General features: G+C 37.5%; 1 protein-coding gene and 1 long non-coding RNA gene across 5 annotated transcripts in view; one reads left to right on the top strand and one right to left on the bottom strand.

The window, feature by feature from the left end:
- The window catches only part of rai14 (retinoic acid induced 14), a 46562-nt gene that overhangs the window by 11882 nt on the left and 6801 nt on the right, over positions 1-27879 (bottom strand). Inside the window, exons 3-12 of one of the 2 annotated variants that reach the window (XM_088435386.1) lie at positions 11332-11462; positions 9746-9834; positions 7631-7695; positions 7432-7489; positions 6998-7068; positions 1198-1304; positions 913-1094; positions 698-723; positions 372-458; positions 15-95 (exon numbers count right to left, since the gene is read on the bottom strand). In XM_088435386.1, coding sequence (XP_088291512.1) covers positions 15-95; positions 372-458; positions 698-723; positions 913-1094; positions 1198-1304; positions 6998-7068; positions 7432-7489; positions 7631-7695; positions 9746-9834; positions 11332-11462 — 897 coding nt within the window. The remainder of the gene's footprint in view (positions 1-14; positions 96-371; positions 459-697; positions 724-912; positions 1095-1197; positions 1305-6997; positions 7069-7431; positions 7490-7630; positions 7696-9745; positions 9835-11331; positions 11463-27879) is intronic. The other variant, XM_088435387.1, reaches the window with a different exon arrangement.
- Positions 9-17910, top strand: LOC148411546 (uncharacterized). 3 transcript variants are annotated; one of them, XR_015867999.1, is made up of 4 exons: positions 9-117; positions 916-1113; positions 1214-1447; positions 17811-17910. It is a non-coding gene; the product is annotated as an uncharacterized LOC148411546 (long non-coding RNA). The 3 variants fall into 3 exon arrangements; XR_015867998.1 differs by lacking the exon at positions 17811-17910 and adding an exon at positions 2673-4633; XR_015867997.1 differs by lacking the exon at positions 17811-17910 and having other exon boundaries at positions 1214-4633.

Here is a 27879-nt window from a genome sequence, read left to right as displayed (position 1 = left end):
CTTTTGATCATTACCTTGTAGTTGAATCGCTTTGGAGTGTCACTTTTGTTGGATGAGGGGGTTCCAGAAACTGACGGGGAAGATGTTCCAGACCTCTGCAGGGGGACAAAGTTGAAAGTAAGTTTACCTCATGCAGCGAATACTTATTTTTATGTGTATGGACAGCAAATCTCAAAAGCTTGTTTAAACAAAGATACTTTTAAGTGCAACCATTATTTGATCCTTGCTTTTGGCAAACACCTGTTCCAAAGGTTTTGAGAACCACTCAGAGAAAACAGGCCAGACTACTACAGTCCACTATGTTTACAAATGTGAATTAATACAGAGTGCAGGGCATTGATACAAGCAGATGTAGAGAGACATGCATTTACCTGCAGTGGGCTAATAGGAGGTGGAGGTGCTTTTCGTTTTTTGGGAGTTGTGATCCGTTCATCACTTAGCTTAGCTACTTGATCATGCTATAGGGGTCAGCAAAAAGCCAAGGGAGAAGTAGAATCAGTGGTGGTTAGTTCAAGGAGATTCAATGACTGAGTGATAATAAGAATTGCCTTTCCTCGATTTCATAACTAAGAGGTTTACACAAGCCAAAACTGTTAATGTACAAAGATGTAGAGATCTTTTAAAATCAACATTTTTTCTTTCTTACAGTTCACTCAGATTGATTTGCATGAAAACAATTAAATGCCTAGATTCTTACCGAAGGACTTATGGCAGACTTGGGATCTGTAAAATGCAAAAATGCAAAAACAAAAACCATTTTACACATCCACATCCAAAAGTAATACTAAGAATCTCCAGCAGATGGCAGTGTTGACAGCGTGAACGCATTATTTCCATTCAGGACAATTGAAAATGGGTCAACTGAATACTCTTTGATGCTTTATTGATCCCATACGTGTGTTTATGTCTTACCAGGGAAGTGCCTGGTCAGAGCCGCCGTGAGTGCAGCTTTGACCTCACCGTTGGTGGACAGTTTGGCATAGTGCAGGACGTCGTGGCCATGCAAATCCACTACAGACAGGGGTGCTCCTCTGTGGACCAAAACTTCCACGACAGCCACAGCGTTGGATTCCGTGGCGAGCATCAATGCCGTCCTGCAACATGCAATCAAAAGTGGGTATTAACAGTACAGCAAAGCCTTAGGTGGGGTTCATCCTTATTTGCGAACTGGCTGCTGTTTTGTGCTTCCCTTCCTACCTGCCACTGTTGTCAGAAGTGCTGATTTCAGCGCCGCAGTCCAGCAGTGTGATGCACACTTCAGCATGGCCGTGTTTGGCTGCCAGGAGCAAAGGGGTGTGCCCATCCTTTGGGGAAAACACCAGAAGTACCAACATTAGATACGGACATCAAAGGAAATGACCACCATCTGGATCCAAAGTCAAGCCCTTCATACTGCAACTCGTGTGGAGTGCCATCAGGCTATGGACTTGGACATTATACATGAGTGGTATGTTCAGTGACTGTGTGGTGAGAGAATTCTCAGAACTATGTGAAAAAAAGTGGTGAATGCGTCACGGAGCAAAAACACACATGCCTAAATGAGGGTGAGCAAAGAGGAAATATTTTTCCTGCAATAATACAGTGGAACCTCCAAAGACAAACAACCCCAAATGGGTGTAAGTAGGAGCTGAAAAATAAAATTTTACTTTTTTTTTTTTTTTTTTTCAGTCATTCAGTACGATTTTCAATTTTAACCCCTGGATGTCCAGGGTTTTTTCACTAGCCTCCCCTTTATTACCACCTAACTTGGGCTGAATTTGAAAGGGTCATAACATCGCCAAATATAAATAAGTATTTACTTTCAACCCCTCAGAATGTTCAGTGGCATCAGTGGGGGGCTTTTGCATCATGGGAGTCCAGGCTAAGCCAATCATCGAAGTCATTGAAAGGCTTGCAAATGTCATCAGATAGCGCCAGCCGCTGGTTTTGGGGTGTCAACACCAACACTTTTTATTGCGCCCTATTTGCGAGTTGCCATCAAAAGGATTAATGTGAAAATCGGGGTAAATGCATGACAAAACATTGGGTTTTTAATATGTCTAAACTTGACAGTGTTTCCCAATTTTGAGGGTGTACCTCTCGACCTCCCGTTTGCAAACATTTAGAAGGGGCGGCAGGACGGCGTATTCAAAGTCTTTATGTTATGACAATGTATGCAATATTTTAGTCCCCTAGAGGTTTTTGTATGCTTTTCCTTTGATGTCACACATCAAAAAGCCAGAGTTGGGTCAAATGATTGAAATTATCAACACAGGCCTAGAGTGCCCTCTTACGGTTTAGTGTGAAAATAACATGTGAAATGATATAACAACGTGTAAATAATTTCACACATAAGTCGCACCAGAGTATAAGTCGCACCCCCGACCAAACTATGAGAAAAAATGTGATTTATAATCCGAAAAATATGGTATAATGTTGAAGTCTAAATGTCAGCTTTTCTTACTAGAGCGAATTAGTAAAAAACAAAACAAAAAACAAATGTCATTTGTAACATGTGGAAAAAAAAATTGCCATGCAAGAAAAAAACTGCAATTTTAGAGTTGACGTTCCAGTTTTAGCTTTAATCGGGAACATTTGAGAACCTTAGATGTCCAGCAGTAATCACATAATGGATTGCGTTCTAGTGCATTCACACCGCCCCAAATAAATGGCCTCTGTCACATTTCTTACAGTGTGGCAGCTGCAGCAGGATAAGTGTACCCCCCAGGAATGGAAGCACTTTAACCCTAACGTCAGATGTGCTAAATGCACTCCAAACCTTTGACTGTGACACCAAGATGTTTGATGACCATGTATGTGCTGAGATGAACTTATGACTTTACTGACTTGTGAAATTGGATGAGGGTATACACTCTTCAAGCAAATGACATTGTAGTGAGTAACAAGATCACCAAAGCTAATTTTAAATGACATTGGAGAACAATTCAAACTATTATTTAGCTAAAAGCCATTGTAATATTTTCAACATTCTGACCACTTTGAGCGATTTAAAATATAACAAAACAAATTATCACCGTATACATTCTATTGAAATAGAAGAGAATATACAGGTAATACCAGACTTAATATACAGGTAATACCAGACTTCTTGATTAAATTATTGATGCTTCGTTGGAAACCACATAAAAAGTTAAAACTAAGAGGTAAAAAATAATAGCTACTGTATGCTTTGTAAAATTAAGGAGCTCTTGAGCAATAAATCATGATATACTTTATAGCTAGTTATTACTCTCATCCATGTCATACAGCATTGAGTTCAGGGGCAATATAAAACAAACACTAATTCTACTTCCTTTTTTTTATTCTATTAAAAGAGCTAAAAGAATTATTATTCGAGCTAAATAATGAAAGGCTCTGACTTGATGGTGTCCCCACCAAGCACAAGGCAAGGACTAACATACTGTATATAGCAATGATGTATCTGTTGAAAGTGTACATTTGTAGAATAGTTATGAAAATGAGTTGAAAATGTGTGGTTCAATCAATGCATTCTAAAGAATTCTCAAACGCAAATTTAATATAATATATTAATATATGATATATAATATATGAACCAAATTAAAGAAAAAAACCCGATAGAAATCAACAATTTTTTTATTATTATTTATTTACTTTCTTTGTGTGGGATGAGCATCCTGTATCAAAGTGTGTGGCTATTTTTCTTTGCTGAAATATGTTTTGGTGCGTAAAAAGGGCGTAGACCTGTAAAGCTTGTGCTTCATCCTACGTCTTTTCAATTGGCACAAGGAAAAAAAAAATCGGTATTGCCTGCGTTTCTTTGATTGAATCTCATCAAATAAATTCAAAATGAATCTGAAAAAAAAATCAGATAACACTACATACTTTTAGAGTCACTGCGTTAGGGTTGCATTACAATTATAGGACAGAAGCACCTGTTTAACCTTAATGGCATTGTTCCTATGTTGCTTTGTGGTGCACACGTATTAAAAAAGGAGGGGAAATGAGGTCATATGTGATGCATCACATTATGTCATGAAGCTTTGATCTACTGCAGATTACAATTACGTTTGAAGTCAAGTGCAGCTGCAGAAGGTAAAAGAATATCAAGGAGCGGCCGTGGCGTGTTTTATGTTACAAGGCAGTTGTGCTTCTACACACATAGAAAACTATGCAGGAGAACCTCAGAGCCCGATTAGACTTAAACGGGTCGAAAGAGCTGAACAATTAATTTCATTCCCCCTAAATTTAGAGATCTCATTTTCACACTTCATTCTTCATGCTCATCACACTAAAACGTGTACACTGGAGGCAAGGGACTTGATGTCAGTCTTGTATCACAAGACTTTTAGAAATGCACTGAGTATACTTGCTCCAAGCTACTGGTATAACCCAGTTTCAATTTCATGGCTCCAGCTTTCTCACTGAAGTCAATTGAGAACAAATCTAATTTTTTCACCGAGTCCAACTCAAAATAAGTCATCTTTCCACGTTATGACCCCTTAATAAGTTACAGCTCAGTTCATCTTAACCACAGGTGAACTCAGATTAAGCTGAAGAAACATCTTAAGGATGACCTGTGAACAAATAATGCATGTGTTACCCATTTTTAAGCTTCCTGGCAAAGCCTGTGAATAGCTTATGTAAATGTTATTTTAGTTTTGTACTTTTAATGAATTCAAAAATTGTCTATAGCATTTCTGGAATGATTCTACAGTGATTACAGCTTCAATGTAGCAGCATTTATAAATTTTAGCGACCGCAACTCATACAGAGGAAACACTGCATTGCTCATATTTATTCCAACATGCACATATCAGAGCAGTGCCCCCAATTTCATTGTATACCTGCTGTATAGTGACAATAGAGACCGTCTCTTCTATTCTATTATTATTATTATTATTATTATTATTATTAATATTATTAATATTATTAATATTACTATTAACACAATAATAATCAGTCTGCTTTCATAGAGGGTTCAAAATAATTGTGAATATTTACTGGGAAGCTGAAATTCTGAATGGACAATTTTAGGTCTCTAAATGATTCATTCGTTATCAAAAACAATCATTGATTAATTTGATGATCGTAGTTGTTGCACCTCCACAATAACTCAACAAAAAGCAACCTCAGCTTTTCCGATTTTTTTGAACCTCACAGGTTCACATACAGTAGTATACCTTGCTTGCTATGTTTGCTATTCAACGACCATCAGTAGTAGTAGCAGAAATTGTTTTTATTTTATGATAAAATAGTTAAGCTTTACTCTTGTGGAACAGGGTGAGTGATCATATGAATATATCTTAAACGTTTTCCCTATTGGACGGTTATGCTATTTTTACACTTCATGTATCACATATGGTAAAATATTTCGTCATAATCTTTCAAGTTAAGAAAGTCTTTACTGGGATAATGTGTCAGTTTTAGATTAAAAAGGAATAAATTAAATAAATATAAATGTCAAAAACTTGCAAATAAATGTGTCATTAACGATCAGCAGTATGTTTTAAATATAATCGTAGGTCTCGTTATTAAATTATATTACATGGGGGGGTGGCACTCCTCCGGAGGCTGCCATGTCTGTTAAAGCTACGGACAATGGTAAATGTAGCACCTTCTGCTGTCTGTAATGAAAAATTGTCTGAATCTTACACATGGCCCCTTGAAGATGTGCAAATTTAAGAAGTTAAAGCTAGTCCTGCAAACGTCACACTGTATGTCACTATATTCGACAGAAAACACAAAAAAGGTTGAGGCAGGAATTTAGATCCCTCTGTTTTGACATACGTTTCTGCACACAGTCCTGTTTTTCTTTCAATAATTTGCTGAGTGTTTATATAAAGTCGTGAGAATGCCACACATGTACGCAGATGATGGGAGCTAGAAATGTAAATAAGCTCCACGCACATTGACTAAATATCATGCTATCCGCTCGGATCAAACCACAGGTATGGAGCGCCACAGCAATGGAGACCACATGTCTGCGGCTTGAGAGTGCAGTTCTCACAGTACACTGACCCCTCCAAGCAAGGGCACATACATGCGAGGCACGCACCAATGTTACTCAAAATACCGGAAAACAAATGAAATCAATTTATGAGTGCAGCTGTGGCCCCTTGTGATTTATTGCCTGCCACTTTTTACTTGCTCTGTCTCAAACATAAATAACATCAATAAGCTGTGGAAGTGCATGACTTCTTTCTGAGGTACTTTGTCACACAGCCCTGTCTGTCCTTCCATATAATTGGTCTATGGCTTTCCATAAAATAGGTCTGGGGTGTCCAACGTGCGACGCACGGGCTGGATGCGGGCCGCAACAATGATGTATTGACATAAGCAATAAACAACAATTCTTACTTTTATAAGCATTGAGCCCCGCAACTTCCAAGAAGTGACCAGTTGCCACGCTTGTGCAAATTAGCTTGCTGATTGCTTCAGTGACAGAGTGGATCACTACGCAAGCGTTTACGTTAGCATTAGCATCTGGCTTTGTCGTTTGTTGTATTATAAACAATCAGTTTTGTATTTCTTTAGAAAGAAACTTAGAAGTTTACTTTATTTACAGCTAAGCTGTGAGCATTCGGCCCCTCCGTATTCAATGTAACATCAAGACTTTAAATATTTGATTATGTATTTATATATTCTTAGGTCAGGTTATGTTTTTTTATTAAAAATATGTATTTTATGAAAAAATGGAAAAAAAGGTCATAGAAAATTTCCATTCGGTTCATGCAATTTAAGAAAAAAAGCTTTCTTGAGATATGTAAAGGATCAAAAAAAGAGTTATTTTAATTTATGTTTTTATGTATTTTTCAGCAACATATTTACAGTTGACCACTGCTATTCGCAGGGAGTTAAGACAGGGCCGGCACGCCTCGTAGAAATCTAAATATACTTGATAACAATTGTTTTTAAGGTATAAACCATGATTTTAGCAGTTCGGTGCACTTGAGAAAAGATTTTTCTCCATGTGTGCCTTGAGCTAAAATGAGGTTGACTTCCCTGTAATTGGTGGACAAAATGACAAGGTACGTACGGCGTCTTTAAGGTTGATAGCACTTTTCAGTTCACACAGAAACTGGACAGTCTGGATCTTTCCACCAAGAGCTGTGGATGAAATAAATAAGACAATAAATACAATATTTACAAAACCGCATTCCTCAGAGACTTCAGAAGTGGCTTACACTGACAGACCAGACCAATTAAGTGAGAATTCTTTCTTCACATAATCCACTCAAATAAAAAAAGAGGAGATATTTGTTGGTTAATCATTTTACTACTGCGGCACAACCTTGTGCGTGCATTAAATTGGGGTTAAATTACAGTTAATCACTTAATTCTCAGAGCGGCAGATGATTCCGACAGTATGAGATGAGGGCTTATGAAAAGAGATCTTTTCCCACAACATGGTCCAAAAAGGAATCCTCAATAAATCAATAAAATGAACTTTGGACTCGCTGGAATACTTACCAGCGTGATGCAAAGCGCTCCTTCCTGAACCGTCGACCGCATCAACAGGACATTTGCTCTGGAAGGGGAATAAGTTATCTATGAGTGATGGTTTGTGAAGGGAAAACCTAATTTTCTCAAGAGGCAAGGAGTCTGGTATTTTTCTGAAAAGCTTTTTTTGTGTTGTTTCTAAATAATGTTTTACAATATGGCAATTTACCTGAATAAGCCTCTTGCAACATTCGGCATGATTGTTCTTGGCTGCCAGGTGTAATGGATTTAAACCTAGTGATCAAAAAATAAGTTATTAAAGGAAGTTAGGTTAAAATTTAAAAAAAAAGTGAGTATAAAGAATATACTACAAGATGCGTTGTTTATTTTTTTTATGCGCCAAATATATGACTGGGAATATTGTAAGTAGTACTAGTAATAATAATAATAATAATAATAATAATAATAATAATAATAATAATAATAAAAATAAAAATAATAATAATAATAATATGCACCAATCAGAGTAACACTTCCAGGCATTCTATTCTATTCTGTAATAATAAACAGATAATTCAGGAAATAAAAGTGTAATTATGAGAATGATGTAACCAAATGATATTTGACAAGAAATTTAAGAAAACATTTTTCTCATCAAAAACTGGGATGAAAATATTTTCTAAAACTTGCATTAAAAAAAGAACAGTCATAGTACAGTAGTGCCTTAACTTCAGAAGCTTAATTTTCCCTCATTACGCAAAACACAATTTCCTCATTGAAATGGATTAAATTGAAATGCTATAAATCTGTTTATTGTTTAGTGTATGCAGCAAGGCCACAGGGAGTATTATAATATGCTATAAAGACACACACAAAGAGTTGGCTCTGTAAAACTGTTTTTTTGTTTTTCGCAAATGATAAAAAATATAAATTATGCCTGTGATTATATGTATGTATAAGTGTGTTTTCTGCTCATATTGTATGTGTAAATGTGTTCCTGGCCATTTGCATCAAATATCTCTTGCTTAAAGTGGTAATACATGCCCACAATATTGCTTTTCATTTGCCTATCTATGGTGTTTTGCATTGTGTATTAGCTTTTAACTAGTTTAGTGGGCTTCAGGCCTTGTCTGCACATAACCAAGGCTGTTTAAATCTGCATATTCTCCCCCTTCGTGTGTAAAAGAAAGACTCCGTCCGATATTGCTCCATAAAGCCGCATAGTTTGGTTTTATTCATTTACAAGCATGACAAGCTGCCAGGCATAAGTAGTTCCACCAAATTCTGTCAAATCAGAAAGAATTTACATCTCTTAACGTCACCGGCATCTTTGGCGGGAAATAGAGTAGAGGGATGACGTTCTGGTTTGCAACACGCAAATGGAGATCAGGAGAATTTGGCAAATCTCCACTTTGGTCAGAGTTTCAGAGACCTTTGATTTTAAAAAAGAAGCCAGAGCATGTATAGGAGATAGGGCAATTCTGAGAAATGTACCGCCCATTTGCATGAACCCTGGCTACACGTAGACTATGCCTTAGTGGGCATTTAAATTGATGTGGTTGTTTTACATCAATTAATTTGTAGGGGTGTCCAATGCCCAACTCTGATAAGACATGTCGTCAGCACGTATTTTGATACATGGGGTGCAGTATGATCATGGAATTAAAAAAAAAAAAAAAATTAAAGTGTAAAAATATGCTTAAGTGTGATTACGATATGGTTCGATATGTTTCGGTTCATTTTGATGTTGAAAGTTTGTCCATTTATTACATGATTGAACTTGGCAATGTGGCGTTTTTTAAGGTGGAACAATTAAATGCGATTTGATTCGATGCACTCATTTTAGCAATCGAAAAATATTTTCTGTTTCAAATGGTTCTTTTGTCACACCTTGAGTAATTTAGAATTCTCTTTTTTATGTTTTGTTTGACATTGACTTGATATGGTATGCCAACAAACAGCTTCCAACCTGTTCACTATTTGCCAATCTGCCTGATTTAAAGCGGGTTGAGTTAAGTTCACTGCCAATAACTAGAAATAGTATCTCAGTTTTGCTCGCAAGTCAAAAAAAAAAAACAACCTAAAAGCTCACATCAGGAAAACCTATGTCAGGTCGCTTATAAGTCAAGACAGAGTTGTATTAATCCATTTTTGTTTTGTTTTCCATGAATCCTGATCTTTTTTTTCTCTGCAATACCCTATCATATCCCCAGCATGTTTTATTTTATCAACACGTGAAATAGAGTCATAAGCTTTCGCTAAAATGGTCTTTGTGGTACATGTAAACTGGCAAGCTAATACAGCTAATGCCACAATATAGTATAGAACTTAAGGTGTTACATACCTGCAGCATCAACCACTGTTGGGTCAGCGCCGTGTGAGAGGAGGACAGCTAGGCAGTCGGTGTGACCACGTGACGCTGCTACATGAAGACTGAATACAATAGAAAAGAAACTAAAAAAATTGACAGCTGCAACTATATGCAACTATAATGGCATGCACTAGAGCACAGACCTACACCAAAGTTGCACTATTTGTCCATCTTACAGTGTGCCTGCGCTTGTCAGTTTGTTAGTTAACAGGCTACTTTCTCAGTCCTGAAGAATGACCTAAGACTTTAGGAATAAATGGGAAGAACTCTCCCATTCTGGGAGAAAAGGGAATGATTAATGAATTCCTAAAATCAGTGTCAAATTTGGGCTTATGCATTTGTGATTTAGCAGACGACTTCCGGGTTCAATGAGAAAACCTGGGACCCAAGACAGGCCCAAATATTGGATGTCTTTGAAAGATTATCCTGAGCGTTCATCCTGTGTCAAATGATGATTTATTCATATTTATTCAAATAAACATACCATAACAATAGTAGTGATGGAAAGAAACACATTTATGGAGGCTAAAATTACAAATAGTATAAATAATAATACAAATAATAATCATTACAAAAAAAAGGATAGAAACCAATATATTTTTTCTTTTTGAATTTGTTTGTATTCATTGACTTTTTCTTTCTGTATGTACATTTACAATTATTTGTTGTATTTAATAGTTCTATTATTTTTTATTTAATTTTTTGCTCCTTCATACACAACCAACGTCTTAGTTAGGACATCTGTTTGCACTGCATATGAGTTTAGATGGCCATCAAATGAATTTGTTTCCAACTCAATGAGCCAATTACACACACAGCACTCACTCTGACACACACATAACAGCTATGCCCACATGCCTTTCGATCAGCTTTTTATCACCATGGAGATGCCATGGACTCGCCCTTTGTGCTTCTGTCTTGCACAGACTGGAGTGCCACATTCTTTATGATGAACAAAGGTTGCGAGTATCTGCGAGCGTGTGTGTGTTTTCGTGTGTGTGTGTGAGAAAAGGTCAATGATGTGAACTAAATGTGTTGGGTATTTGTTTGGCCAGCATGCTCAGGTATCGGCTGCTTCTGCCTGCATTGTGATGTTACTAGCTGTTGAGCACATCCAGGTCAGCAGGTGTTAGGTTACAAGGAAAAAAAAAAAGGTCAGATATTAATGTGCAGCTTTATGACCATCTCAAGCTGGTTACCTTCTGAATGTCAAAAGCACAAGGCGAAAAAACACAGACCAGTTATTATTAGACCCACTTTACACGAAGTGGTTTTTAGTACTTTGAAAAAGCTACAGGAATTTAGGGCAAGTACTGACAGTTTAGCACAAGTGACAACAATCTCCCATTCTCTTTATTTGCATTTTGTGTAGGCTGGCAAAATGAAACCTTTATCTTGAAAAGAAGCAGCTGTAAACGCAATCATATTAGATTGCCATGCTGCTTAAAATGCACATGAAAATAGACAAAAAAATGGGATATGGGAATTTAATCGGAATGGGCACTGCACTATTAAATCCTGCCTTTAATTTAAGCCTACTTTACGATCTTTTTACTTACGCTGATTTGCCCTCGCTGTCCAGCTTCACAGCACTGGCGCCTTTCTTGGCAACAAGCGACGCCACCTTCTCCGCCTCGCCGTGCTCCACTGCAGCAAGCAACCGTTCATCATTTTTGTTCCACTCGTTGACCTATGAGGGTACAAAGTGAAACTGACTTCAACTACAATAGTTTGTTTTGCCACATCAACAAATCATCATCTGTGTCAGAACGAAAACTCTCTTCTTAAAATAAATTGTCTAAATCAAAATTACAAGAGGTATCGGTACTCTGTATCATCATGGTGAGGATTAGAAGATATCGATCTGAAAAAAGTGGTATCAAACAATCCTGATTTTCGATATCTCCTTTGGAAATATGAATATTTTAAATTAAAAGGTTTCCAGTCTCCCATGTTGTGTTCAACCTCTGAGATTGCACCTCTCCATGTTCATAGCACGTAGAGCCCCAATATGGTCAGCTGTTTACACACAAACTGTTCAAAATGTCATTCTTGCGCCAATACTTAATATGAGTCATGTTTCTCCCAGGGAGAGAATGTTTCTTTGGCTGAGCCCAAGCCCACAGAAAACATTTGTTCTTGTGAGCAATTTCCAGTTGGAACATGCACATAAACACACATGTACACAAACGGGCATGCATTTCTTTTTTTGGCAGGCTGCTCAGTCAGGTCTCTGAACACGAATAACTTGAGATCACACTGAGTAAACCTTGCAATACTTGCCACCAAAGTTGTGAAAATAACCAGCAGAATTGAGCAGTGGCACCAGTGGTGCAGTCCAAATGGTTTATTAGCAACGCCATGCATGCTACTATACATAAGACAATACATTACAGGATTAAACTATAGCTGACCTGATAGCCGACTGACCTGCACCAGAATAGGCTTGTGAACTCTTTGACTCCATAAATTATTGTGGTGCACAAAGTGGGGCCTGAGTATGCCAAAACACTATGCCAATCTAGAGATACAGTGAAAATAGCCAGTGGCAAAGCCCCAACGTAATCAGTAAGATACATTTTACACAGCGGGTGGAAAATTGGCAGTAAAATCTGCGGCTGTCATTGAAAGCGATAGAATGACAACTAGCCACTGCAGTACAGACCACAGAGTTGATGTGAGCCACCGTAATGAATTGAAAACATGAAAGAAATGCTGACTCGGACAACCTTATGTTGGGTAAGGTTATCTGCAGTAGTTGCTAAGACACCAGGCTTGAAAGGACTGACGAGGTAAGGGACTATTTCCAAGGAAACGTAAGATGAGCTATTTGAATGACAGAGTGAAAATAACAGACTGTATATTAAGACACAGGCAAGGGTCATGTTGAGATAAATGGCCACCAGGTGTTCTACCAAGTGCTGTGAGCTATTATCCTACATGACAGTGCAATCTTAAAAGTTAACACAATTCATTTTAGGTTAGCTTAAGTAAAATCTCAAAATTGTCTATATTGGGTATGAATGGTTGATTTTCTGTAAGTGCTGTACAATTGGCTGGCTACCAGTCCAGGGTTCCTTTTTTTGCTTAAAGTTAGCAAGAATAGGGCTCTCATTCATTGATTTATTTTTAATTGATTATCTTAGGTATAGGTTACATTTCCTTGGAGTATTTTAAATAGAACAGTAAATAGGACAAAATGTGCGCATAGCATTTAATTTCGAATTACATATAATGTAGATACCAGAAAATCCCAAATGTTGTTAGGGATTAAAACACACATTACAACAACTGCCGGTAAATCCTTTCAAAAGCTTTCACCTTATGTGAACTTCTGAATGTGTCTAACAGGCTAAAGACTACCATATGCTTCCAGTTCAAATAAAAATATTTGCTATGTAGTTCTTATTACCATGTCAGCTGTCATTAATCAAGTGTTTTAACACAGACAAGACCTGTTTTACAACTAAGGAACTTTTGTTTACTTTTGTCTGTTTCTCTGAAGTTTATATATTCATTGAGCTGCCAGTCATTTGTTGTATGTGTCTCTACAGAGCGGAAAAAAAAAAAATCTAAATGCCAACTGTCCTTTTGGTAGGACTGCTTGGAATTGAAATATGTACAGTTAATTTAAAATTATGGTCAAAATAATGTAAAGTTTCCTAAAAGTAAATGCATCCGGTGCAGCTGTATTGTAAACTACAGTACCTAGTTGCTTACAACCAAGTTATTAGCTGTAAAATGATGCTCTGTCACGCAGAAGCGATAAATAACTTGTGGATTACTCAAGTTGTATGTTAATATATTTTAAAAAGAGCTTATACAATGTACAAAAGTTTATGTAAGTATCTTCACACAGGAGAATAGATTGTGATGGACTTTGCACCATTCCATGCATAGTTTAGATAAGAGCATCAAAAGCGAGGATATCTGAGAGAAAAACAATGATCCACAGTCTCGTGGCCGTTTGGTTGTAAATTGGCTAACCTAAAGTGAAAGGCTGTCACCATAAAGCAGCGTGACACCGATAGCATTAGATGACATTGTCATGGACAGGCTGAAGTGGAGCGGAATGCGCTGCTCCACTTTCAGGCCCATGAAGCGTCATGCTGGGGAGGCTGATGAAATAATCATGCGCTTGCAGAGAGCATGACTCAGCTACCGACAAAAGTGAACAAAGTGGTCCCATGTAGACAAACAGTGCTACTTCAGTGTGGGCTTTAAAAAATTAAAACAGTGGAAGCGGGAGGCAGTCTTGCCTGTTACCTATGTGTAATTTTTCTCAAAAGTTAAAAGGCTAGGAGCTCTATTTATATGGAAGCTTAAAGCTGTCAATGTGCAGTAATGTACGTTTGCACGTATTTGCAAGTACGGTTGAATGTATTTAATTGTTTAAACAAATTTGCAAGTATATTTGGATGCATTTGCAAGTATGGTTTTACATACGTGCGAATATGTTAAAACACACTTGTAAGCAAATGTACTTGTATGCTAAATGCCAAACATAATTCCACAGGGTCTGCACATTAGGAAGTCAATGTGGCTCTATATGGGGGGGGGGGAATCTTTAGTTTTTAGGTGTCCAGTTTTTAGCATTTAGCCCACAAGTTCGTTCAAATGTGTTTGCAAGTACATTTATCCATTCTTGCAAAAAAAAAATTAACGGTAAGTTAAAACTTAGATTTACTCAAAGGTTAGATGCAAATAACTTTTTCTTACAATGCAAGTCAAAAAAAGCTAAGAAGTTTTTAGCATTTCGCCCACAAGTACTGTATGTTCAAAAGTTTTTGCAATTACCTTTAAACATTCTTGCAAATATGTTAGAAATTACTACAAAAACATGTTTAAATGTATTTAAATACATTGGAACCAAATACGTTCAAATGTTTCATTCTGCAAGATGTGCAAAACCCCAATTTCCCGATTTACCTTATTTTCACATTGACAAATCCATACTTCCGCATGATTTAAAAAAACAAAACAAAAAAAAACTGAATTTTTTGAATGGATGTCTTGAGCAATAGATTGATTGTCATACTGTCAGACTGTAAAATATGAGTACTTGAAGTCACATGTCAAGTGAAAGCTAGTAGCCTGTTTCGGAATTAAAGAATAGTTAATGACTTGCCCAACACTGCAAATAAGTCAGCTCTACAAAACAAGCATGTTAATACTGTGTGATCATGCTGGAAACAGGCAAGATCAGTGGTATTTACTGACTTAATTTATTTCTTGGCATTCTTAAAGTGTATAGGGCCCTAACTTTGTGTTGCATGGCACAATAAGGTCTGTCCCCACTTTCCCTTGGCCTAGCAGTGTGTCAAGGGCCACTAATCCTGCAATGAGACCGTAAACTGGTAACGTCATTGTTTCTCTGTGTCTACTGGGAATTTGAATAGTCCTTGCTTCCTTTCTAACTTTCAATGAATTTAACAACCCACTCAGAACTCGGTCTCAAACTATTTCTCTTTCGGTTGATTTTTCGAAATGCAACAGGGTGTGGACACTCTAGTCCCTCTTCCGCTCGCTGCTTTTAGCCAGACACTCATTAAGACACACAGAGAGTTTACTGATAACACTAAGAGTTTCCTGTTTGTCCAGGCCAGAGGCTGGTAGCGGGGACAAGAGAGTTAAGGAGTTGAAGAGGTAGGAAACAAGGAAGGGAGAGGCAAATTGCAAAAGGAATGCAAAGGAACAAAAAAAAACATAAAAACAAAAGTTTAATATTGCTCTTTTAACTCTGCTTCTTTCACAATTGATGCTCAAACCGCAGGCTTGTGATCAATTCCAAAGAAAACACGCTGGTAAAGCACACATGAAATGTTTGTTTACCTTCTGTTTTTGCTCAAATATGTCCGAGTAGAGTGATTTCTCCATTTCTTTGAACTTCCTCTACTCCATGAAGGAAAAATAAACACTGATCTGGAAACAGTGCTTCCTATGGCGCAGGAGTATTTTTTTTTTTCATAACACCATGGTCACTGAGAGCAGATGGAGCTAGACAGAAAAACATTTACTTTCCAAAGCCCCGACATTTCTCTCAAAATACAGGTAAAGCTGTTTTTGTTGATGGAAGGATAAAAGGTGATTATGTAGATCAGTTGGGACTTTGGACTTTGACTTTTCTCCACGATCTTTAGAACCAATTTGATTTCTGAAATTTAAGCTTGAGTGCCTTTGCGCAGACCTTCAATCATTCTTTGATTGATTGGAGCATGTCTTTAATTGTAAGTACTTCATCAGATAACCTATCAATTAAGGCCAAAAATATCAGTCAATTCCCTGAAATCAGACCTGGAATTGTACCAATTTGAGATTTCTCTCGCCAAAAAATGTAAAAGAGCAAATAGCAAGGAACTAAACTGCAATGTGTTTTTTTTTTCTCTCTAATGTATAAAAACAACGCTAAGTCCTTGTAGTTTTACATTTGTTTGGAAAAGACAGGAAGTAGATGACAGGACGTGTGTATGTACGGAAGAATCAAAGGAAAAAAATAACAAAGGAAAAGCAGAAACTGGCACATTAACAACATTGCTGGCCTTTGATTTTTAACTGCAAACGCCTTATCTGCAACAAAGCAGATGTTCTCAAATGTCTTCACAACGATGCATCCTTTTTTGTCAGAGAACAGACAAAAGAGTTTACCACCACTTCATTAGGAAAACAGGCATAAATGTAAAGGGAAAAAAGAGCATTCATTCACTCGAATCAGAATACAGAGGTCCATAATGATTAATAATGATCTGGACTCAGGATAGACTGATAATCGATTGGGCTCGGTACAAGTATATGTATCGGCCTTTTTTTTTTAATTAAATTATTATGACAATAGATCAAATTAAAACGGTTAACTTGAGGGAACTATTTATTTGAATCTTAATTTAACTTTAATAGAGATTTTGCAGACGCTGAGAACACTCTGCACCTTTGTTTGTTTTTTTTTTTTTAGCTAGTTGCTTCTTCAAGTTTTAATTTAACTTATTAAGACATGCTGATGATTTTGGGAGTGGAAACTGCCTCAAGCTTTGACGAATTTTACTCTGTAAAACAAAGATGACTATTGCCTAATTTATTAGGATTCATTTTGCTAATCTAAAGGCGAGTCTTTTGAAGACATTTCTACAACATTCTTAAAAGCATTTCAATCAATGTATAAGTTGGAATTTGCAGATACCTTTTTTGGCACCAATAAATTTACATTCCCACTAAAACTGAGCATTGGCTTCAAGTACAACCTTCTTGATTACTGGTATCATTATCTTCCCTGAAATATTCAAACAGTCTATCTTTAATCTGGACTACAAGTAAAGAAGGTGATACCGATACAGTCAAATAATATTTCATAGTAGCCTTGCCTTTAGAGAAGCTAAGGCCATCTTTACAAAAGCATTCCTTATTTTTATAGTAAGCATCCAAACTGCATATAAGCAAGTTGTAAAGATCCAGGAACAATTCGTCAAGCCTATTGTGTTGGTTCATCATAAATCTGTCACAAATTCAAAAAGCCTCTCATGTTAGTACTTTTAACTATTTTTGTGGGATTTGCAACAAGTCACGACACATTGAAGCTCAGCAAAAGGGAAGTTGGTTTTTAAAACAGAAAGATTACAGCATATGTCCGGCATTGTGCCTGTAAGTCAAGACAACCCCGGGTTAAAAATAGTCGTCGGGCAACACTTCCTTCGGCTACTAATAGCCATTCCGGCCCTATAAATAAAACATTGCTGAACTTGGAAGTAAAAAGGCATCATTAAAAAGGGTTGTTGATAAAACCAACGTTGACCCGAAGCTATTTTGATGCTTCATTTCCATTAATCAGCACAAGGAGTCAAAGCAGTCCTGCATAAACGGGAAACAGGCTTCGTTTGGCCACTTGATATACCGTAGCTGTAAATCTGTCATTTTTAGTACTTAAATCATTGAGTACAAGTAAATACACAGTATGGTAACTGGGAAGCAAAAACATTACAAGCCACAAATCAAAACGGCCTTCAACCAAAAGTATTTCACGAAGGAAATTTCTATTTTCTTTTTTCAGGTGAACTGAGACGAACTCTTCCTTCATCCCTATCCTAGCCTGATATATTGTTCCAGTTAGGCTCAACAGGCCAAACTAAACAACATGTTTGAAACCAAACGAAAGCAGGGAGCCAAGGTGTTTCTTTGATTCTGCTACATGAAGACTAAAGAAATAACCAAGGTAATTTCGAGCCTAAATCTCTGACCAAGTCTGCAAAAAAAACTATCTGATAGTCGCTAATAATACTAACAGATTCCTTGGTGGAGTGAAGTGTGATCGGAGTGACCTCACCGTTCAGAAAATTGATGTTAAGATAAGAGCTAGACTTTTACAATCTTTCACATCAATGATACAACGCATCCAAGCCAGGGACTCTGCTATTGTCATGAGAAATGGATCTGAACCCATTATTGCAAAGCCTTTAACGATGAGAATTGGCACCACAATACAGTTGCCAGAATATAAGGCCAGACCAATTCTTGGCCAGGTTGGTTATCAATGCCGATATTTGGCATTTTACATATCGTTTTCAGAAAACTCATGGGAGATAACAAATCAATTTCATACTGAGTTACCTTCTTCACTGGTCATTCATTCATTAATTCATTTTGTCAGTTTTATCTCACTTTTTCAGAAATGCTGATGAATCTTTTTTTTTGGTTGCTGGTATGTACCATGTCAGAGTATCAGCAAAAATGTTAATCTTTTGATAATGATTCTTTTGATGATCTTGTTTCTTATGATACTCAATTATTTTTTTAAACAATGTCGATTAATTTGATCACCGATAAGTTGTCGATGAACCAGTTCATTTTGACAGCTCTAGGTATTATCTCAGGAACAAGACACTTTTTGGCTTTGTTCACATTTTTCTATTGGTGTGTGTGGTGTAAGGGATATTTTAGTTTTGGCATCACTTTGCTGCTATCCTCACTCCAACAAGCTGAGTTTCGACTTGCCTTGGTTTCTTTGTCTGTTCCTGGCAATTTTGTAATGAGAAGAATGGCATGTCTCCTAGCATGACTTCATGCCCACAATTGAGTCACAATTGAGTCATGCTCCCTGCATGTGGTGTCATAAAAGTTTGTTCAAGAACAGTGCTACAACCAGACCTCGTATCACGAGGGAAAATCACGATCTTTTGATTGAATTAGGCTTGTAATAAAGTAGCGTATAGCGTACATTTTACACTATGGCAGTCACCAAATTGAATGGCACTTGACTAAATGTTAGTATGAGAGTCAGAATTGTTTAGACAACTTCCTTTGCAGGTAGGCCTTTCCAATATCAATTCAAATATAAGTTGTGCCACTTAACGCCACTGATGCTACAACTGAATACAGAATATTCATAGGACAACTGTGGTCTAAAAAAGGAAAAGGAAAAACAAAAGTAGGGATTTTACAGACAGTTGCTTTTTTTGTTGATTGATTGTTCGTATTTTATCATAATCCATTTAAGAAATGTATTTCAAGTCTATGTCATTTTCTTCACACCAGACACAAATGAAGAACTCAATCCAACAAGCACTTTCATCTAAGCATGAACATTCTTGTAGAGATTCCTGATCATTTTCCGTGGCGAGTGTCTTGGTCGTTTTTGGGTACTCTGTTTTCTTGGCATGTCGAGGCGAACAGGAACAACCCCGCGTCCCTCTTTAATTGGATCCATGTTTAAAGCCCAAGTCTTTTAGACTCTAATATAATACAGTTCTTCATAAAGAAGAAGTGGTGTGGTAATAGGGACCTCTAAGCAAGGCAACATAGTGACTGTATAGGTTTTTGAAAAAGAAAAGTCTGGCAGTCTGCATACTCAGCAACCTGAAAAACACCAGCATAAGAGATGCAGGAGTAGATCATTAGGCTGCCATTGCTTTGGACATAATTCAATGGTGGGACATTTCGGAAATGGTGTATTTTTAGACGGCAAAATGGTTGCCTGCGAACATAATTACATTCATGGCAATGTCAGTGCCAGCATCAGGTTCACGGGGTTCAGCTTTGATGTAGCCCTTTCCTTAGCTTTGACTACCTCATTCCATGTCTGTGCAGTTAACTGAACAATGTCATGACAAAAAGCTGAAAAGTGCTCTAACACACAGTGTAAAAGCGGCTATTATTACAACTGGAATTATTGTCTCTTCAATGTTACCCTTAAGTCAAATATACAGTATGTCATCACAGGATATGCAGAGAAAGTACACAAAGAATCAGATATCCTCAGATCCACATCAATCCTCAATCATATGTGGATGAAAATCCAATTTGAACTGAATATTTCCATTGGGACAGCAGCCAAAGCGGACAGATGAGCATATCACCTAGCTCTACTTCCAGGCCATAAAAATCAAACAGTTTAAAAACAATGGCAATGACAAGCATGGTTTGTTAAAAAGTGATCAGTAGGAACAGCAATTCTGTCAGGCTGTCACCATTAAAGTGTACAGAGTCATTTACATTTATCACACCAGTCTGTATAGTGTACTTACTTAACAGGCTTGAATTGTCCAAGAAACATACAAAGACATTGGCCAACAGAGTGAGACAGGATGGAATGGCCTGTTGGGACTGGCTAAGCCCCCTGAGATCTTAGATGAGAAATAAAAAACACGGGATGGAGGGAGGAAAAAAAAAGACTTGGGCCATGGACTTGGCGGCTATTGTACAAGCTAAGAAAAAACTTTTTATTTTTTTTTAACTTGGGTACTCTGTTTACTGGAGGACTTGTTTTATCTCTGAATTGTATCTGCATCTTGACAATGTATAGTTTTTCTACAGTTGCACAGTCTACCTCATTCTGTACTGTTTGGAACCTAGAAACAATTCTGAAATGTTGGAAATTAAGCATCCCACTCAAATGGCAGTTGTCCAGTCCGAACTAAATGCTAGGCAATTTTCAACGTTGGTTGTTTCTTGAGAATAAGGACATTTTTCAATTCAGAAAGTTGTTTCTGAATACATGTTTAAGCTAATTTCACCTCTTCAGTTTTCCTGATTGTCATGACCGAAACAGCTCCAACTGATGCACATGAGTTAGCTAGTTATGCTTAAACCCCCAAAAGGCATCTCCGGAGAATACCAAAATTAAAGGGAAAGTCAAAAAATGTTCTTTACAATAATTTGTTGAATGTGGCCCCACTTGTCCAAACACGGAAAGAAAAAAAAAAATCTTGGCTCAGGGTTCAGGTAATGGCCAATCACAGCTCACCTGTTATATTCAGCAAATATATTTTCATTGCAGGGATGTGTAGGCATAAGAAACATCAAAGACTAAGTAGAATACATTTTTTAGAATGGCATAATATTCGGCATTCCGCCAGCTCGCCCACATTGCTATTTTCTGGGAATTAACTGTATACAGTAGACCCCCCGGTTATGACGTCACTGCCTTACGTTTTTTTTCACCTTACGACGTGGACCGCGAACTTTTTTTGTCTCCTCTTCACGCCGTTTATTTCGCTGGTCAGTGTGCGTGCGTGACTCTGCAAGTCACTTCACGCTCATATGTCTATATACGCGTCTGCTTACATCACTAATATGCTGGTCTGCTATTGGTCAGCGTTACCACTCCCTAAGATACTGGTCTACTATTGATCGGCGTCCCGGAGGCACTGAGATGCTGGTCTGCTATTGGTCGGCGTCACTCGTTCCAAAATGGCGGATCGTTAAAGCTTTGTTCACCTATGAGTACTAACAAAAACATATTTATAGTGCATTTTAGTGCTTAATTCAAACTTGAATTGGTTAGCCATTGGTCCCAAGGTTGCCAGTGATGTTAAAGAGAGAGAAGTAAGATGATTTATATGGAAACGAAGCTGGAGATAATCAAAAAATATGAAGAAGGCTAGGCTAAACTAGCCTAGCCTAGGCTAGCCTACCCTCACTATGGCATATGGTCATAAGAAGCTCGTCACGTCCGTCAAAGGTAAATAAATCATTTCTATATTATATATTTATCATGTTATTTAATTGTATACATGTATATTATATATACGTAGCACTCACTATACTATTTTGATACCAATTTTTAATATGTATATACAATTGAGATGTTTTTACCTGGGGTTTTACACGCATTAGCTGATTAACGTAGATTTGGATTGCCTGCCATAAGGCGAATTCGTGTTACGATCCCAACCACGGAAGGGATTAATCTCATAAACCGGGGGCTCACTGTATTATACTTTTTTTTTTTTTTTTGCGTTATCTGTTATGCAGACACTGAGTTTATCAGGCTAGTTTGTTTGAATGAGGACATTTCTGTGTTTTTTTTTTTTTCTGTCTCCCTGGCTGAGATTTGTCAACACAGACACCCGCCCTTCCTCCCCCCGGATTAACAAGGGTCTCTCCCTAAGGCTTTACTGTCACTCTCAGTATTAATACCCTTTTTGCTGCACCCAGCCAGAATAAACTTCGACTGGCCACATTGTCAGACTGGGCCAAATAAAACATTCTCTACCAGAGAGACGCTTCAGCTGTATAAGAAATCATCAATAGCTGAAGGATTTAGCCGCTACGACGTTAAGCTCTAAATCTTTTTGCTTTGCAAATAATTGAATTTATGCTGTCCATATTTCCCCATAACATATTAAACTGCATTAATAGTGTAATTCAATGCTCTTATCCCAACACTGTACATAGTATTCTGTCAAAATGTTTTCAGATGATCAGCATGTGACCAAGTGCCTGGGCAGCGCCGCTTTATTTAACACAGCAGACATTCCATCACGCCTGATAAGGACCTCTCCATTCCGGTAATATTTACACAGCTAAAATTAGATGATGTACATAGGGAAATTGCAGCAAAAGAAACTGACATTTTGTCGGGTGTCCAACGCCATATCGGCCCTACCCTCCTGCGGATTAATTGATGCCATGGAACAGATGTGTGGAGTGAGAGGAGATGTAATCCATGCATCAATTAGATAGTGACTACGACTGTCTGTGTCTGTCTATCAATGCTGTTCATGCATGCTAAAGTGGAGTGTGTGTGTGTGTGTGTGTGTGTGTGTGTGTGGGGGGGGGGGGGGTAATCCTACCTAGTCTGGCAGCTGTGGGAGCAGTTTTTAAATCCTGACAATAGACGAAGGCCTGTGCGATGGACCATTGTCATACACACAATATAACTAAAGGCTCCATTTATTACAATAAGAATGTATGCCCATCAGCTATACTAAAACAAAAAAGGATCCTGAATATTATTCAATGAAAATTAACTACTTAATTTAATATGATGAGATATGTAGTGCTTGTTTTATTCATGTGTGCTATTATGCTAGTATCCAATTTAAATGTGCCAAGAAAATAAGCAGACAGGTAACAATACGCTGACATTTATATTTTTAAAAGCGGGCAGCAAAAGTGGCATCATTTCATTGCATTATTCAAAGTTAACAAAATGACACTCAACAGTTAGTCTGGCTGTTAGGCACTTTGTAGTTCTCTTTTTTAGTGGTACATACTTGTTGCAAAGTTTGCAAGGTTTTCCTGCCTTGTGGGTATTGCTTGTGGCTCATACATGGTTCCATTATATGCTGTGTTTATGTGCCATTTCTCAGGATCCAATGTTAACCACTGTTTTCAACAACACTGCAGCTCTGCTTAACTTTTCATTCTCACATGCCAGTGTTTCTGCGCTCTCTGGGTGTCTACTGTGACAAATGATAGTGACGGGTCATGATCTTCGTAGCTGCCAATGTGTAGATGATGAATATCAACAAGAGGATGGTTTCATTTAAATTAGCTTGACTGTGATGTAACAAAAGGACCATTATTTGAACTAGGGATGCACCGAGATGAAAATGTAAGGCTGAAAGAAAATGAGAAACGAAAATCAATACATGGAACGAAATAAGAGAAAAAAAAGCAACTTTTTGCGCACATCACAAGCATTCACCCTCACAGCTCTGTAAATGATGATAGCAATGAAATACATTAGCAAACTATGTAATACGACTGAATATTACTCTTGCTCAGTGTTTTAATCCATCCATTCATCCAATCTTAATTGGTTATTGTAATTACAGTCAAGAATACTGTAAGTATTTCTAAGTAAATAAGGAATCCAGACAATCCAGACACTTTTATTTTGATGTTTCTCCTGGTCGACCGTGATCGACAAAATGATTACCCCTTATCTAAAGTTTTAACTCGGATTTTAACTTATTTTCACGCTCCTTCCACTGTATTTGTGAACATGGTTATGAGAGGCATTTTTACAGAGTAAAAACTAGGAAATAGCAATGTCTCATTATTTCTGCTGTGTGATTAGTCAGATATTTGTTTCATGTCTCATTGTAGCGATTGGCCAAACCCTATTCCTATAAACCCAGATTACATGTCTGGTTGCACTGACATACACATACTCACTTTACTACACGCATTTTACAGTGGAGTAGCCCAAATAATGCCCAGACTAAACACAATGACTAGTACGCACACACACACACAAACATAAAGAGACACACACGCATTCAACTCCACCAGACACTGACTCATGTTGACCTTGCATGACCCAGTGCGATAAAGCTACCCAAGTATTGTATTCCTTTTGGGTCTAATGAGCTCTGGAAATTACTGGTTGGATTTACTGTGGTATAACCTAAGTCACAGGTGTCAAGCTGAAGGCCCGGGGGCCAAATACGGCCTGCCACATCATTTTAGGTAGCTTTTTTTTTCCCTTGTCCCTTCCCTTGTCCCTTCCCTTGTCGAACAGAATCATCAATCACAGTGTCTCTTTTTAAGTGTCATATCTTAAAGTCCAACAGAACATTTTTAGGATCTAATTGTAAATTCTTGGCTCGATGGATGATTGTCAAAGTGAAACCTGTAGACAGGAAATCCCCACTAGAACACTTTCTGGAAACTAAGAAGCAAAAAAAAAAAAACACCAACAACAAAACAAAAGGCATTTGTAAAGAAAGGAATGAGTTTTATGTATAATGGTAGAACCGAAAATAAAAGACTGGCTTGGGGGAAGAACATTCCTTGGTAAACTGTCACTGACATACAAAACCCAAAATAGAACTAAGGAGGTATTTCACTTCTATTGTGGTTACTTCATGAGGAGCAATGGAATGACTTTTGGCCGTGAGCTTTAAACAATGTAACATTTTTTTCCATAATATGACCAACAGTTGTTTTAATCAAACACTTGTGTAAAGCATGCTGCTGGGCAAAAGTTGTCATTGTTGTTTTTCTTTGGGTGTAATGCAAAGAGATGCATAGTCATACGCAGGGTGAAAGGAAAAACAAAAGTAGGCCAATCAAACTATTCAATAGAATGTGGGAGTGATGTGAGCAAGGACACACAAGTGCTAACGGCTTTGCTTGCGTTTCTAAGCAACATTCACATCCCTTTTTTTCCTCCGCTCAGAGCCGACAACTGTGTGATAAATAGTAACACTGAGGATATGCAACACACTTACAAAGGATCCATCTCAGGCGACATACTGTACGTACATCTCTGTGTGCAGTAATACAAGGCTCGAGAACAGGTGCAAGAAGGTGCGATGCACACCCACCCTACTGCTTAGATCTCGCAGCTGAAAGACGACATTTTTCTGAACAGTGAACGCTGTTGTTCTCTCCCACATAGCAGAGTGAATTAGCAATCATTTACTTCCATCGGGCTGCGTGCCCAGCTAAAATCACAGGCGTTCATATTTGGGTTTGCAAGAAATACCAAGAGCCTCTGTCAAACTGTATACAGATTCTTGTTCCCTTAATCACAATTTGCAGATTTCACTTTGAGAAAATGAGGAAACACTGCATAGCGCTTCTCTACTTTAGGTACTCCAAGCGTTTTAAACACGGTTAGCAATCGTGATTAGCATTAGCGCGCTAGCGGGTACTGTTTAAGGTTTCTATACATACATGTTTTATGTACATTACACATGCAATAGTGTCCTTAAAGTTACTTTTAGACACTGCTTCAACAATATTAGAGTTGCCAGTTATTGTGAATTCCTCCGATAACTACTAAATCACTGTTCTTAAGCACACATATAGTATCAGTCATTCAGCCACAAGGTGGTGGACCAAGACAAGCAATGGAGTCAAGACAAGACAATCTTTGAAAACATGCTTTTTTCAACAGTACTGCTGTTGTATGCCTTTCCCACTTTCCACTCTACACAATAATTGAATTCATTATTTTTGGCAATTTTTTGAATTGGAAATTATCCTAAATTTAGGATTTCCCGTGCTTTTGGGGGGGGGAGTCTGTCACGGTATGCTGTAGAACCCAGAAGCAGCTTCAGGCAAGTAGGTAATTCTGGTTGTTTATTCATAAAACAAGGCAGGACGGGAGGGCAAACAAACAAATCAATCAGGTCTAGAAACGTATATGTTATAATCTGACAAAGATTTCACAGAATTAATGTGTATACTAGAACAAATTAACAAATTGTGGCATGCTTTCTTAAATGACATTCAATATCAAGGTTAAGTGACATACAAGCCTTAATGATATTTTGGAATTCAAATATCTTGGAAGAAAGGCTCAATAACATGCATTCCTTAAAGACTTTGTGATGCAAATGGTGACATCTTGTGATACAAATGATGACATGTGGGCGTTGTGAAACTTTATCCCTTGCCACCAAATGACCACTGCATACATCTGCAATTGAGGTTTGTGGCGAGAATGGCCTCGCAAGCATGGCTCCGGCTGGGCTTTTTGACGCATATTTTTAGTTGACCAATTTATAGCTGACACCCGACTTGATCGATGTTTTTTTTCCCAGCCCTAATCTCCACAAAACAAACATGGGGTGGCAGTACGTTCTGTCACATATGATTTATGGTCATCTCATCTGTTCACATACAAAAAAAATGTATTTGATAGGGGTGTGTAGACTTTTTATATCCAGTTATGTAACCCTAATGTTCGGGTTCTTTTAAAGGACCTCTAATTGTGTGGCAGATGGGCAGATTTGTATCGTTATCTAATTTTACAATAAATGTATTTTTAAATGTTTGTTGAATTTAAATATTTTTTATATGACATTTTCTCTTGTAAAGAAAGCAAAGCTCTCTGACATATTTTTTACCGGCTGACTTCCTGTTTGTGATCATAAAGATGAAATATGGCCCACAAAAAAAATGTGACTGCAAATAAAACAGAGCTTGTGAATGGACCCCATTGTACAATGGAACCTTGTGAATTCAAATGCCCCTAAAATTAAGCAATGTGGAACTTGACCCAAATATTTCTGGCAAAATAGGCCATTTAACATGCCATCAGCAAATACACAATACTTCTGAATACAATACTGTATAAATAGTACCTAGCGTGTCAATAAATAGCATGAAACATGCACAAGTTGATCCTTTTGAAGAGCTGTTTGCTGTCTATTCAGCAGTACACCACACGTTTGTAGGACAGAACAGTATAGTGTATGTACGACAGAATAGTATCAGGCATCGTGGTATCGGAGCATGTTTCTGAGTCCAAGTGGGAGTATTGGCACCGGTTTCGGTGCATTCCTTCTTTTATGGCCAGACTTAAAACAGTTATAGGGATGAATTCTAGTCACTGCTACTATGCTTAACTGTAGGAAATTTGTGAATCTGAACATATCAGAGGTTCTGACAAATGGATTGTCTTCAATCAAAGTCTTCATGATTATCATAACTTGAGGAAAATGAGAGGATGGCATTTGGATTATTTGCAGGATGGGAATTCCTCTGCTTTGGATATTCAACAAAAGTTTCATGTTTCATTTTTTTTCCCGACTGTACATTAATCCTGAAATCTTCCAGACTATTTAGCAACACGTATTTTTTTAATTGATTAATCTGGCAGGTATTCTGTCAATTGACTGTTAAATCTGAATATTAATTACCATCCCTTTGTTCGGAAAAAAATTCCCAAATTGACAAAATAGAAAAATGAAAAATGTTCTTATTCAATTACTGGTTTGGTCCATAACATGTCAGAAAATAGGTTGAAACAGTGATCATTGTTTTTCAAAGCAAAAGCAAAGGTTTGTAAATATATTATTTTGATTTAGCTCAATGACAATTCCTATGTGTTTATAGAGGACTAAATAAATCTGAATATTTAGTAAGGCCTCAATATATCT

Source organism: Hippichthys cyanospilos, chromosome 15, assembly GCF_059441005.1.
Source record: "Hippichthys cyanospilos isolate Australia breed blue-spotted pipefish chromosome 15, RoL_Hcya_1.0, whole genome shotgun sequence".
NCBI lineage: Eukaryota > Metazoa > Chordata > Actinopteri > Syngnathiformes > Syngnathidae > Hippichthys > Hippichthys cyanospilos.
The sequence above is the reverse complement of the archived record's forward strand: the minus strand, read 5'-3'. Positions and strand labels throughout refer to the sequence as shown.